This window comes from Geotrypetes seraphini, chromosome 17, assembly GCF_902459505.1.
Source record: "Geotrypetes seraphini chromosome 17, aGeoSer1.1, whole genome shotgun sequence".
NCBI classification, from domain to species: Eukaryota; Metazoa; Chordata; class Amphibia; order Gymnophiona; family Dermophiidae; genus Geotrypetes; species Geotrypetes seraphini.
In genome coordinates, this window is record NC_047100.1 from 40,202,099 (window position 1) to 40,216,738 (window position 14,640).

The window sequence follows — 14,640 nt, forward strand, 5'->3', positions numbered from 1 at the left end:
CATAGTTGCTTTAAAAGCATCCCATAAGATCTCAGCATTAATATCATCTGATTCATTAAATTGAAAGAATTCTTGCATTTTTATTTTAAAATCTTCAAGAAATTTTGAATCCGCTAATAAATCATTATTAAATCTCCAAATTAAATCAAAGTTTTCAACATCATAATTTTGAAGATTAATCCACACACCAGCATGATCTGAAATTATAATGGGATCCATTACTGCTTTTAAGACACGCTGCGCTATATTATTAGAAACAAATATATAATCAATTCGTGAAAAAGATTTATGGACCTGAGAACAAAAAGAAAATTCCTGATCATTAAAATGAAGAATTCGCCATATATCTACTAAATCACAAGATCTTATCAAATTATCTAAGCCTAATGATTTCATAACTTTACTTGGTTTTTTATCCAAAATCGGATCCATTACAGCATTGAAATCCCCTGCTACTATTAAATTAGATGTAGCCAGTGGTAAGAGCAATTGTTGAATTTGTTTAAAAAACTCCATTTGATTCGTATTAGGAGCATATAAATTGAATAAATTCAGGGTTGTATTTCCCAGAACCATCTCGATATGTACCCATCTACCTAAGGGATCATAATTAATTAATTTAAAATCTGCATTACATTTTTTGTTTATTAGAACAGCCACTCCAGCTTTTTTCTTTAAAGCCGGTGCAAATAAACATTTAGAAATCCAACCTCCAGATAATTTTTTTGATTCAATTTCCGAAAGATGGGTCTCTTGAATGAAGTAAATGTCCGCATTTTGATTTTTAAGGAACGATAATAATTTCTTCTTCTTAATAGGATGATTTAAACCATTGACATTCAGCGAATACATTTTTATATCCATCTAATTAATAGTTATGTTTTAACCAATATTCTATGATAGTTTACATGATTATCTCCTAGCACATTCATTAAAAATTTATATCCTATCCCACCCATTATTTTCCCTCCCCTCCCACCCATTATCATATTCTGATTTGGAACACGCATTGGTCATGCAAAACCTACATCTCCATCTCCAGGCAACTAATAATTCATTATATTATTTAAAAACATATTTCTAAATTCAATACATTCTTTATACTTCCACCCTTATATAATTGAAAATTATATCCATTTAATCTATAATATTTTATAAATTTACTGAGAATTATATATATTTGATTCATAAAATTAAATTCAATATCATGCATACATGTAATATAATACTCTTAATTAATAAACATATTACAAATATAGCTCTATTTCTCTATATATATCTATATATCATCATATAAATTAAATATATCCATTTTTATATAAATATATTAATATTAATAATAATGCATTTCAATCATTTTCATAGATCATCTTCATAATAAATTAATTTGAATAAATAATTAAACAAAATATACATTTTATGTCAATAAATAAGTTTTATAATAAATTCATATTTTATTAATTATCTACCAATCAATTACTTATTTTCTTATTTTTCATAATAAGTTAATATGACTGAATAATTGAATCAAATAAAAATTTTATATTAGACATCTATTTTATTAATTAATCCTGTCAATAATCAAATTATTTTCTTGTATATATTTCATAAAATTATAATTTTCTTATACAGAATTAAAATATTGTTTTTATAATAAATTAATATATTTCATTTTTAAATCTTATTCTCAATATAACAATAATAAAATTTTCCTATCAATATTTTTAATGATAATTTCATTGTAAATCATTTCATTATTCCTTAATCATAATAAGTTAATATGCTATATAATTGAATAAATTTTCTATTTTGATTAAAACATGTATTTTATATAAATTTTTAAATAAATAATTTATTTATTTATATATTAATAATTAAAAAAAAATTTTTTTTATATTTTATTTTATTTTATTTTTTTTTAAATATTAATGATTGTGGATGCTAATATTTTATTAATAATTAATTTAATAAAATAATATTATATTATTGCATCCACTATATCAATAAATATAAATTATATTTCCAGTTAATAACATTTCTTATATCTTAATTTTTTTTTTTTAATAATCTTCTTTATTTTCCCTTTTTTCCATCTTCTTTCTTCTTTCTTCTTTCTTCTTTCTTCAGCTGAATTGTTCTGTTTTTTATGTAAACATAGGTTCTTTTTGTGTCAGAAATTCTTTCAGTTTTGCCGGGTCTTGAAAATATATGGATTTATTTCCACTGGATACTCTCATAGTGGATGGATAATATATTCCATATATGTATCCTTTTTCTTTCAGCTGCTGTCTGTATGTGAGGAATTGTTTTCTTATGTTTGCTGTATATTTAGCAAAATCCGGTACTAAAATCAGTTTTGATCCTTTATAATTCAAGTTTTTATTTGCTTTTGCCATTTTTAATATTTCTTGAGCTTGTTGATACCTTAACACCTTGAATATCAAAGGTCTTGGAGCAGCCTGGTTTACTGGCTTTCTTGTGGGGATTCTGTGGGCTCTTTCAATTTCTAACGGCCATTTTGAGTTGAGCTGAAGCAGTTTAGGTAAAAGATTTTCCAGGAATTGTACAGGATCTCCCCCTTCAATATTTTCAGCCAGCCCCAAAATTCTGATGTTCTTTCTTTTTCCTCGGTTTTCCATATCCACCAATTGATTTTTTAAAGCTGCTACTTCTTTTTTATCTTTGTCATATTCTTGTGTGAAGGATTCAAATTTCTCCATTTTTTCTTCCATCACTGTCATTCTCAGTCTTTCCGTTTGGATCTCTTGTTTCATGATAAGAAGTTCTTCTTTAACTTCAGATATTTTGTTGGCATTTTCAGTCAGCATCAGTTTTATTTTGAACAGTTCTGTCATAATATCTGACTTTTCAGTGAGTTCTTCAGTCTCCATCGGGAACGGCACACTCGATGGTGACAGGGGAGTTACTTTTGTTCTTTTTGCTGATATACCCGATGTTGAAGGTTTTTCAGCTTTCCCCTGCTTCATACTCGCCATTTCCGACGTTGTTTTATGTATTTTTAATAGCGATTTGAGAAAGTAGAAGTTTTATTTTTATTCCGTTTGTTGCCTGGATACGGGAGCGCTGCGGTTAGGCTGCCATATCGTGCGCGCTCCAAGCCACGCCCCCTCTGGATATGCTTTTTGAAAAGTAGCGTTTTGAGTTCTTTGCGTTTTGAGTTCTTCAATGCTCTTCAAGCTTTTCAATATCTGCTTCGCGACATGGTGGTCCTCATTCGCACAGACAATCAGGTCGCCATGTATTATGTCAACAAGCAGGGGGGCACGGGCTCGTCCTCCCTCTGCCAGGAAGCTCTCAGAGTCTGGGATTGGGCGGTTCGCCACAACACCTTCCTCAAAGCTGTCTACATTCAGGGGAAGGACAATGTCCTGGCGGACAACTTGAGTCGTCTACTCCAGCCTCACGAATGGACACTCCATTCCTCACCCCTTCATCAGGTCTTTGCTCAGTGGGGAACGCCTCAGATAGACCTCTTTGCGGCTCCCCACAACTTCAAGCTGCCTCAATTTTGCTCCAGGATCTACTCTCCTCATCGCCTCGAGGCGGATGCTTTTCTGCTGGATTGGGGGAATCGCTTTCTGTATGCGTTTCCTCCATTTCCTCTCATTCAAAAGACTCTGGTCAAGCTGAGGTCCAACCATGCCACCATGATTCTGATAGCTCCTCGGTGGCCCCGACAGCCTTGGTTCTCCCTTCTCCTTCAACTCAGCAGCAGGGAGCCGTTCCTTCTTCCAGTATTTCCTTCACTGCTTAGTCAGCATCAGGGGTCTCTACTTCATCCCAACCTGCAGTCTCTCCACCTGACAGCTTGGTTCCTCTCAACGTAGCGCCTCACCAGTTTTCCCAGGCGGTGAGGGATGTCTTGGAGGCTTCCAGGAAGCCTGCTACTCGTCAATGCTACTCCCAAAAATGGACTAGATTTTCTTCATGGTGTATTTCCAATTCTAAGGAGCCTCAGCGAGCCTCCCTCTCGTCTGTGTTGGACTATCTTCTACACCTGTCTCAGTCTGGTCTCAAGTCGACATCTATACGAGTCCACCTGAGTGCTATTGCGGCTTTCCATCAGCCTCTCCAAGGGAAACCTCTCTCTGCTCATCCTGTGGTTTCCAGATTTATGAAGGGACTTTTTCATGTCAATCCTCCTCTCAAACCACCTCCTGTGGTTTGGGATCTCAATGTTGTTCTTTCTCAGCTTATGAAACCTCCTTTTGAACCTATGAGAAAGGCTCCACTAAAGTTTCTCACTTGGAAAGTGGTTTTTCTGGTGGCCCTCACATCTGCTCGCAGGGTCAGTGAGCTTCAGGCCTTGGTGGCGGACCCACCTTTCACAGTATTCCATCATGACAAGGTGGTCCTCCGCACTCATCCAAAATTCCTACCTAAAGTGGTCTCTGAATTTCATCTCAACCAATCCATTGTACTTCCAGTGTTTTTTCCAAAGCCTCATTCTCATCCTGGAGAATCGGCTCTTCACACTCTGGACTGTAAACGTGCTTTGGCTTTCTACTTGGATCGTACCAAACCACACAGAACTGCTCCTCAACTATTCGTCTCCTTTGATCCGAACAAGTTGGGACTACCTGTATCAAAGCGCACCATCTCCAACTGGATGGCAGCTTGTTTCTCTTTCTGCTATGCCCAGGCTGGATTACCCCTTCCCTGTAAGGTCACAGCCCATAAGGTCAGAGCAATGGCAGCCTCTGTAGCCTTCCTCAGATCGACACCGATTGAGGAGATTTGTAAGGCTGCCACTTGGTCCTCGGTTCATACATTCACCTCTCATAATTGTCTGGATACTTTCTCCAGAAGGGATGGACAGTTTGGCCAAACCGTGTTACAAAATTTATTTTCCTAAGTTGCCAACTCTCCCACCATCCCATTGAGGTTAGCTTGGAGGTCACCCACTAGTGAGAATACCTGCCTGCTTGTCCTGGGATAAAGCAATGTGACCGTAACAGTTGTTATCCAGGGACAGCAGGCAGCTATTCTCACGTCCCACCCACCTCCCCTGGGTTGGCTTCTCTGCTAGCTACCTGAACTGAGGAGACACGCCCGGACCATCGGGCGGGAAGGCACTGGCGCATGCGCGGTGCGGGCATCTCGAAACTTCTGAGTTTCTTCAAGCAAGACATGCTTGTGAGACGTCCGTATCGGGGCTCTGTCAGATGACATCGCCCACTAGTGAGAATAGCTGCCTGCTGTCCCTGGATAACAACTGTTACGGTAAGTAACATTGCTATCTTGACTATCCGGTTAAGTTACCCTTCATTTCTGTCGTTGGGAGTATGACCTTGTCATCCAATATAGCTGATATGTTTTATGCTGGTAAATTGTTTATAATACTGCTGGTTGTGCTGCCTTTTGAAAATCATGGGTTGGTTCCAGTGAGATCTAGATGGATGAACATAAGAATAGACTTACTGGGTCAGATCAATGGTCTGTCTAGCCCAGTAGTCTGTTCTCACGGTGGCCAATCCAGATCACTAGTACCTGGTCAAAACCCAAAGAATAGCAACATTCTATGCTTCCAAACCAGGGCAAGCAATGGCTTGCCCCATGTCTTTCTCAATAACAGACTATGAATTTTTCCTCCTGGAAATTGTCCAAACCTTTCTTACAATCAGCTACAATATCCGCTCTTACCACCACCTCTGGCAAACGCATTTCTGAGTGAAAAAAAATTTCCTCCTATTCCCTGTAACTTCGAGTGTCCCCTAGTCTTTGTAATTTTTTTTTTTTTTAACATATGTTTGACAGAGTGAAAAATGGATCCACTTGATGATTTTTCAGTCGGATCCTTCTTCCATTTTGTGAAGGATTTTCTTTTAGTTCTTTTTTTTTTGTTTTTAATTTCTTTATTCTTTTTCAAACTTACATCAAGTGCACAAAAAGAACAGCATGAAATATTTTCTTTTAGTTCTAATAGTTTCCCTCACCTCACTTATTAAACCACGCTGACTGTCCTTTGGCCTTTCTCCCTCCTTTTTTAATGCATAGAATATATATGGTCTGGGCTTCTAGGATGTAAATTTTTTACCTTTGCAGCTGTTCTTCTAAGTTTTCATCTTATCATAGTTGCCTTTTGAAAGTTAAGTACTAACTTATTGAATTTCCTGTGTGTGCTTTCTCCAGAGATTATATCTTCAGAGATTCCCTTGCCGCGATCAGCTCAACGGCAATGCTGTTCTCTAATCGGTGCCTGTGACACGGACGCTGCTTAGAGAATCGGGGTGGTTAGGCGGAGTTAGGTGTCTGTGTGCAATTTTCAAAAGCTGCTTAGGTGGCTGCTGAGACGGCATCCAATACAGAATTTGGCCCAAAATCCATTTGATCATTATGGTTTTTATGTGTAAAACATTTGTGAGAAAATATGAAGTTTTGTAAAAGTAGTCAAGCAGCACTCTTTCCAACACAAATGGAAGTGTTTAGTGTCTTTTCAGTTCAATAATAAGCAGTCTAAAAGGGGAACAGAAAAACATTCAAAATGCCTTTGTACATTGCAAATAGAAGGTCATCTGAGAATTAATTTGAAAAAATAAGCTTGAAATTAAATTTTAAGACTAAATAGATGTTTGGGTTTTCTTTTTTTTTTTTTTTTGTAGGATAAATTGTTTCTACTGAGACTCTGGTACCATGAGAGCTGCCGTGTCTTCCAGGATCGCTTGGTTAATGAAGAAGATCGAACATGGTTTGATGAGTTAATGAAGGAAATAATGCAAGAATTTGACAGCAGCTTTACGGAAGTCATTCCAAATCAGCCTGTTCTCTATGGAGATTTCATGTCTCCTGGTTCTGATTCTAATATTTACCAGCTCATTGAAGATCATGTCAAGGTAAAAAAGGCAAATCATCACATTATAGCTTCAGTTTCCTGTATTTCTTAATTTTCAAATTCATACAAACAAAAGAAAAGCCATGCTGGGTTGGGCAAAGTTCATTAAGCCTAGCATCTTATCTCTGACAGTGGCCAGTGTGAGTCAAAACTACCCAGCAAGTCCAAAAAGGTTGATGTTTCTCTTTCAAAATCTTTATTTATTTTTCATCTTACATCAAGTGCACAATGTTACAACAAAGCTTATGTCCAGGAATGAGTAATGTCTCTGATATCTGCTTAGATGCAGCTATGTTGGCCCCATGCTCTGGAATTCCTTTTCTTCCAAAATCCGCCTAGATCTTTCATCACTACCTTTGAAATCTTTCTTAAAACCTAACTATTCAGACTTGCCTTCCCCTCACCTCCGTAACGTCTCTCTTATGTTCTACCTCTTTACTGCTTTCTACCCTTTCTTTACTTGTTGAGGCTAGAGTAGCAGACTTGGAGGAGCTGAGGGAGACAGAGAAGTACATAGAAGAGACATACAAGGATGTTGTAGAGAAGTCCCACCTCCAGTCCTCTGTGCTGCCTTGGAGGAGAGAGGTCTCCTAGAAGGAGAGCATCACCCCGATGAAGTAGGAAATAATCCTGTAGCTAGGATCTGCCCACCAAGGGATGCAATATCCTCTCGCACTCAGGATGTGTCTCCAGAGGCTTCTGTCCAGAAGGGAAGGGTTAGGACAACTGTTGTAGTGGTTGCTGATAGGTATGAGGATCACCTGGTCACTTGCCTGCCTGGTGAGTCAGGTCACAGCCCATACAGTCTGAGTTAGGGCAGTTTCTGTAGTTTTCCTTGCATTTACTTCTCTTCTGGATTTCTATACAGCTGTCTCTTGGTCCTCAGTTCCCACATTTCCCTCTCATTGTTGTCTGGAATTTTTTCTCCAGATGGGATAGGCACTTTGTCTAGTTTGTATGATAATAATTATTTTCTTGAAGGCCAACTTTCCCACAATCCCATTCTGGTTAGCTTGGAGGTCATAAACTACACTATAATAGAGTCCCCTGATGGGAAAGAAATCACAAATATCTATTATGGCCACGTTGGTATCGCATGATATACGAGCGCTGCTAAAAAATGAAAGCTAAGTACTTTTTCCAAAAACATTATTGCTAAGCACCTATTCTTTCATCTGAATGCTTAATAACAACTTAAAATTAGAAGTGCATAAGATATGTCAGTTTGGTCTTTAATGAATGAGTGTAGACACCTGATATATTACATCAGAGGAATTATGATTATTTTTAACGTAAGAATTAGTATGATGCTTTATTAGAGAGAAAAATTAAAAAATAAAATACAAAAAATAAATTACAAAGAATAAATAGCTACATTCTCTTTAAAATATTTATAGCACATTTAGAATATAGGATAAAATACACTTGGGAAGGAGACCGATGATTGGAGCAAAGGAGCATGTGACCACGTTGAACTTCTCGGTCTATGAAAAACGACTGTGCGTGGGCTCTGTTACTGAGGTCTCTTCCTAAATATAGTCCAACTATTGGTGTCATACACCTTCTTTTTTCTTTTTTATATATATGGGATTATTTAGATAATAGCTTGGAGGTCACCCATGTGTGAGAATATGCTGCCTGCTTGTCCTGGGATAAAGCACAGTTACTTCCCGTAACTGGTGTTATCCAAGGACATCAGGCAAATATTCTCACAACTCACCCACCTCCCCTGGTTGGCTTCTTAGCTAGCTTATCTTAACTGGGGAGATGCGCGCCCTGCGTCAGGTGGGAAGGCACTCGCGCATGCGTGGTGCGGGCTATTGCAAACTTTCTAAAGTCTTAAAGTAGCAATGCACTTTTAAAGTGGTCCATACCGGGGCTCCGTTGGTGATGTTGCCCATGTGTGAGAATATCTGCCTGCTGTCTATGGATAACACCTGTTACGGTAATGGAGAGGGGGGTGGGGACACGGAATCTCCCACACATGATCCGAAAAACCTAGGAGAGATCAAATGGTATTACCCACTTCTGTAGCTTATTTATCCTTCTAGCTATGGTGAATCTCTGTTACAAAAAGTGACTTCACCATGCATACTCTTTCTCATTCTTTCTTTTTACACCTAGTTAGTACGAGTGATTGAAGAATACATGGAAGATTACAACCAGATCAATACCACCAAGATGAAACTAGTCTTGTTCATGGATGCCGTTCAACACATTTGTCGAATCAGTCGGATCTTGCGACAGCCACTCGGCAATGCTTTGCTTCTGGGTGTTGGTGGTAGTGGGAGACAGTCGCTTACAAAACTGGCAACTCATATGTAAGTTTCAACATTATGACACAGATCACACAAAATTGTAAGACATTTTTCCCATGCTTAGTATATTACATGCAAGTTAAAGCCAAGCTGGAATCACATCTATAAGGGTCAAATAATTCAAATATGTTTTCCTAGTCCGATTGCTTTGCAAGTTATTGTGTTGTGTTTTTCATAAGCATATATTGGTTATTTTCTTTGGGATACTGGGATTCTTTGTTGGTTATTCTATTTAAGGAGCAGAGTTTGTTGGTCAGGTATTTTCTGATGTTTTGCCTATCCAGCAATAGAGGTGTTACATTCAGGTCCAGTAGTTATTTCCCTGCCCTTGGTGGGTTTATAATCTAAGGGTTCAATATCCAAAGTGATTTAAACTGATAAGAGAAGCTCCTACCTGCTTAAATCATGCACAGTGAGCTGGCCACCAATATTCATTGCCACTGAATATCAGCAATAGAGAATGACACGGGGATAGGTATCCATGGTTAACCACAGGGCAGGGATGGAGGCATAGCCAGCCTGTCCCCGTGTTCTTCTTTAAAAACTTGAAACTAGTATCAATATGTAAAAACTTAACATATCTTAGACAACTGGCATCTGAATTCAATGATTAAAAAAACACTGCAGAAGCTGCTTTTGGATTTCAGTGAACTACTGTTAAATGACATCATTTGTGTCTTGTCTGCCTCTGATGTGGCAACAGACTCCTATCATCTGCAGTGTCCGTCTATCATGTGCCAGCTGCTCAAGCATCTTACTTAACGCAACAAATTCATCCATTGTTGCTGGCATCAAGGAGCATTACCAGCATTTAATAAGATGCTTACTTTCCTGTTCATCCACTATACAGTTTAGGTTCTCTTCTACACCCATGTCTGAAAGACAATCCAATTACCTTCCTAGATGTAAAAACATAGACAATTGAATCTTTGGGAAAGTTGTATTAAAACCAGATTGTACAGCATATTGTCCCTTTTAATACTTTAATAAAAAGATTGAATTATGAGGATTTTCTTAGAGATCAGACCACTAGGAGGCGCAAGGTAGTGGTGGTTGGCAATTCCATTCTGAGGGGTACAGAAGTATCCATCTAAACCAGACATCATGTCCCGGGAGGTATGCTATCTATCTGGTGCCAAAATCTAAGATGTTATGGAGAGTTTGCCAAGACTCATAAGAACATAAGAAATGCCTTCACCGGATCAGATCTTAGGTCCATCTAGTCCAGCGACCTGCACACGCGGAGGCTAAGCTAGGTGTTCCCTGATGATTACCATGTTTACCCGTATCCCTCAATGTGATTCGCAAGAAGGTGCGCATCCAACTTGCCCTTGAAACCTAGAATGATGGTCTCCATCACAACCTCCTCGAGAGAGCATTCCAAGCATCCACCACTCGCTGTGTGAAGCAGAACTTCCTGATATTTGACCTGGGCCTGCTGCCCCTCAGTTTCAGACCATGTCCTCTTGTCCGAGACACATTTGACAACGTGAATAACGATGATTCTTGCTCTATTTTGTCGAATTCTTTTAGTATTTTAAAAGTCTCTATCATATCCCCTCGTAGTCTTCTCTTCTCGAGGGTGAACAACCCCAGTTTTCCGAGGTGTTCCTGATAGCTCAAGTTCTCCATACCTTTTTCTAGCTTTCTTGGCTCGTCTCTGCACCTTCTCCAGCAGTGTTATATCCTTCTTTAGGTAGGGAGACCAGTGTTGGATACAGTATTCCAAGTGCGGTCTGACCATTGCTCTGTAAAGCGGCATTATGACATCCGCTGATCTGCTCGTGATTCCCTTCTTTATCATTCCCAACATCTTGTTTGCTTTCTTTGCCGCCACTGCGCATTGAGCCGACTGCTTCAGGGTCCTGTCTATCAGTAGCCCCAGGTCCTTTTCTTGTTCACTCTTGCCCAATGTGGCTCCTAACATTTTGTATTTATGTTCCTTGTTTTTTCTACCCAGGTGTATCACTTTGCATTTTTCTATATTAAACTTCATCTGTCACTTTTCTGCCCATTTCTCTAGCTGGTTCAAATCTCTCTGGAGTTCTTCGCTATCCTTTTGTGACCCAACTGCCCGACATAGTTTTGTGTCATCTGCAGACTTGATTATATTACTTGTTGTTCCTTCTTCCAGGTCATTTATGAAGATATTGAATAAGATGAGCCCAAGAACCGAACCCTGGGGCACACCGCTTGTAACCCTCTCCCAGTCTGAGAACTTCCCATTTATGCTCACCCTCTGCAATCTGTTTTCCAGCCATTTGCCTATCCATCTTAGTATATCCCTCTCTATTCCATGACTTTGTAGTTTCCTCAGAAGTCTTGCGTGTGGAACCTTGTCGAACGCTTTCTGGAAGTCCAAGTATATTATATCCACCGGTTCTCCGTTATCGATTTGTTTGTTTACCTTCTCAAAAAATTGAAGTAAATTCGTCAAACATGACTTCCCCTTCCTGAAGCCATGTTGACTAGCTCTCATCAGGTCGTGATTTTCCAGGTGTTGCACTATGCTATCCTTAATTAGTGCTTCAACCATCTTCCCAGGAACCGACGTAGGACTCACAGGTCTGTAGTTGCCCGGTTCTCCTCTCGATCCTTTTTTGAAGATTGGGATGACATTCGCTATCTTCCAGTCGTCTAGTATTCGCCCGGTTCTAATTGACATGTTAGCTAAGGTTTGTAATAGTTCTCCAATTTCAACCTTAAGCTCCTTTAACAGTCTCGGGTGAATTCCATCTGGTCCAGGGAATTTGTCACTTTTTAGTTTGTCAATCTGATTGTATATCTTGTCCAAATCCACATTCACTGTGGTGAGGCTTTCCTCTATTTCTCCCTTGAAAATTGTTGCAGTGTCCTCATTGGTAAAGACAGGCAAAGAATGAATTTAGCCTATCTGCAATCTTTGTCTTCCTTGATGCACCCTTTTTTTCCTTGGTCGTCGAGAGGGCCTACTGCCTCCTTTGCTGGTTTTTTCCCTTTTATGTATCTAAAAAAAGGGCTTGAAGTTTTTGGCTTCTTGCGCTATCTTTTCCTCATAGACCTTTTTGGCGTCTCTTACCGCATTGTGACACTTTTTCTGGTCGACCTTCTGGCAGTTCCAGGCCTCCGTTGTTTTTTCACATTTCCATTTTTTAAACGAGTTTCTCTTTTTCCTTACTGCATCCTTCACCTGATGACTATTATCTGATGCTGCTCATCCAAATTGACACTAATGATACTGCCAGGTACCCCTGCGAACTTATCAAAAGTGATTTTGTTCAAGCATATTATCTTCCAAGGAAACAAGAGCAACAGTTAGAAAGTGAAAATCAACAAGAAAAGCCACTCAACCTTCCAAATTTATTAGAAGCCTCTGATGTAACTCTCACTACCCCAGCAACACTCTTATTAACGGTAGCTCTTATACCAGATAAGAAATGGATTATGAGAGTGTTTTTTTCAGAATAGGTCTAAAGAGTTCCTGGGACACAAAATCCAGATATTTCCTGATACAGTGGTGCCTCACACAACGAACTTAATTGGTTCCAGGAGCAAGTTTGTTATGTGAAACGTTCGTTATGTGAAACGCGTTTTCCCATAGGAATACATGTAAAAAAAAATAATTCGTTCTGCAGCATAAAATATGCTAAGATGACATAAAAAAAGATAAATTTTTGGTTATTATTTTTATTTAGATACATCTAAAAACATAATTGTTTTTTAAAACAACACACATTTTTTAAATTTAAAGACAGACTAAGTAGAGTCTAATTTTACAGTGAGAGAGGGCAGAGTCTCAGCGGCAAAAACTGGGACTTAACTGTTCATTTTTTTTTTTTTTCTACCGTGTTTCCCCGATGATAAGGCAGGGCCATCAAATAAGACAGCCCCCCCTTTTTAGAAAAAAATGTAAAATAAGGCACCCCCCCGCAAATAAGCCACCCACCGATACCTGCGCTTACCCGAATCGGGTGGTACGGTGGGTGACTCCGTGTGGTCCCTGGCACCCCCGACACGATCGGGACAAGAGGGAGCTCAAGCCCTCTTGCCCCCCCGACTCCCCGACACGATCGGGGCAAGAGGGAGCCCAAGCCCTCTTGCCCCCCGACTCCCCGACACGATCGGGGCAAGAGGGAGCCCAAGCCCTCTTGCCCCCCCCGACTCCCCGACACGATCGGGGCAAGAGGGAGCCCAAGCCCTCTTGCCCCCCCCCGACTCCCCGACACGATCGGGGCAAGAGGGAGCCCAAGCCCTCTTGCCCCCCGACTCCCCGACACGATCGGGGCAAGAGGGAGCCCAAGCCCTCTTGCCCCCCCCGACTCCCCGACACGATCGGGGCAAGAGGGAGCCCAAGCCCTCTTGCCCCGCCGATTCCCCAACTCCCCGACAATATCGGGCCAGGAGGGAGCCCAAGTCCTCCTGGCCACGGCGACCCCCTAACCCCACCCTGCACTACATTACGGGCAGGAGGGATCCCAGGCCCTCCTGCCCTCGACGCAAACCCCCCCTCCCCCCAACGACCGCCCCCCCCAAGAACCTCCGACCGCCCCCCCAGCCGACCCGCGACCCCCCTGGCCGACCCCCACGACCCCCCCAACCCCCTTCCCCGTACCTTTCTGTAGTTGGCCGGACAGACGGGAGCCAAACCCGCCTGTCCGGCAGGCAGCCAACGACAGAATGAGGCCGGATTGGCCCATCCGTCCCAAAGCTCCGCCTACTGGTGGGGCCTAAGGCGCCTGGGCCAATCAGAATAGGCCCGGGAGCCTTAGGTCCCTCCTGGGGGCAGGGCCTGAGGCACATGGTCGGGTTGGGCCCATGTGCCTCAGGCCCCGCCCCCAGGAGGGACCTAAGGCTCCCGGGCCTATTCTGATTGGCCCAGGCGCCTTAGGCCCCACCAGTAGGCGGAGCTTTGGGACGGATGGGCCAATCCGGCCTCATTCCGTCGTTGGCTGCCTGCCGGACAGGCGGGTTTGGCTCCCGTCTGTCCGGCCAACTACAGAAAGGTACGGGGAAGGGGGTTGGGGGTGTCGTGGGGGTCGGCCAGGGGGGTCGCGGGTCGGCTGGGGGGCGGTCGGAGGTTCTTGGGGGGGGGCGGTCGTTGGGGGGAGGGGGGGTTTGCGTCGAGGGCAGGAGGGCCTGGGATCCCTCCTGCCCGTAATGTAGTGCAGGGTGGGGTTAGGGGGTCGCCGTGGCCAGGAGGACTTGGGCTCCCTCCTGGCCCGATCGTGTCGGGGAGTCGGGGGGGCAAGAGGGCTTGGGCTCCCTCTTGCCCCGATCGTGTCGGGGAGTCGGGGGGGCAAGAGGGCTTGGGCTCCCTCTTGCCCCGATCGTGTCGGGGAGTCGGGGGGGCAAGAGGGCTTGGGCTCCCTCTTGCCCCGATCGTGTCGGGGAGTCGGGGGGGCAAGAGGGCTTGAGCTCCCTCTTGCCCCGATCGTGTCGGGGAGTCGGGGGGGGCAAGAGGGCTTGGGCTCCCTCTTGCCCCGATCGTTT

At 41.9% G+C, this 14,640-nt stretch overlaps 1 protein-coding gene across 6 annotated transcripts in view; it reads left to right on the top strand.

Annotated features, from left to right (window-relative positions):
• The window catches only part of DNAH1 (dynein axonemal heavy chain 1), an 813,109-nt gene that overhangs the window by 569,751 nt on the left and 228,718 nt on the right, over positions 1-14,640 (top strand). For all 6 annotated transcript variants that reach the window (XM_033926650.1, XM_033926656.1, XM_033926654.1 and 3 more), the window contains 2 exons: positions 6,624-6,854; positions 8,978-9,174. In XM_033926650.1, coding sequence (XP_033782541.1) covers positions 6,624-6,854; positions 8,978-9,174 — 428 coding nt within the window. The remainder of the gene's footprint in view (positions 1-6,623; positions 6,855-8,977; positions 9,175-14,640) is intronic.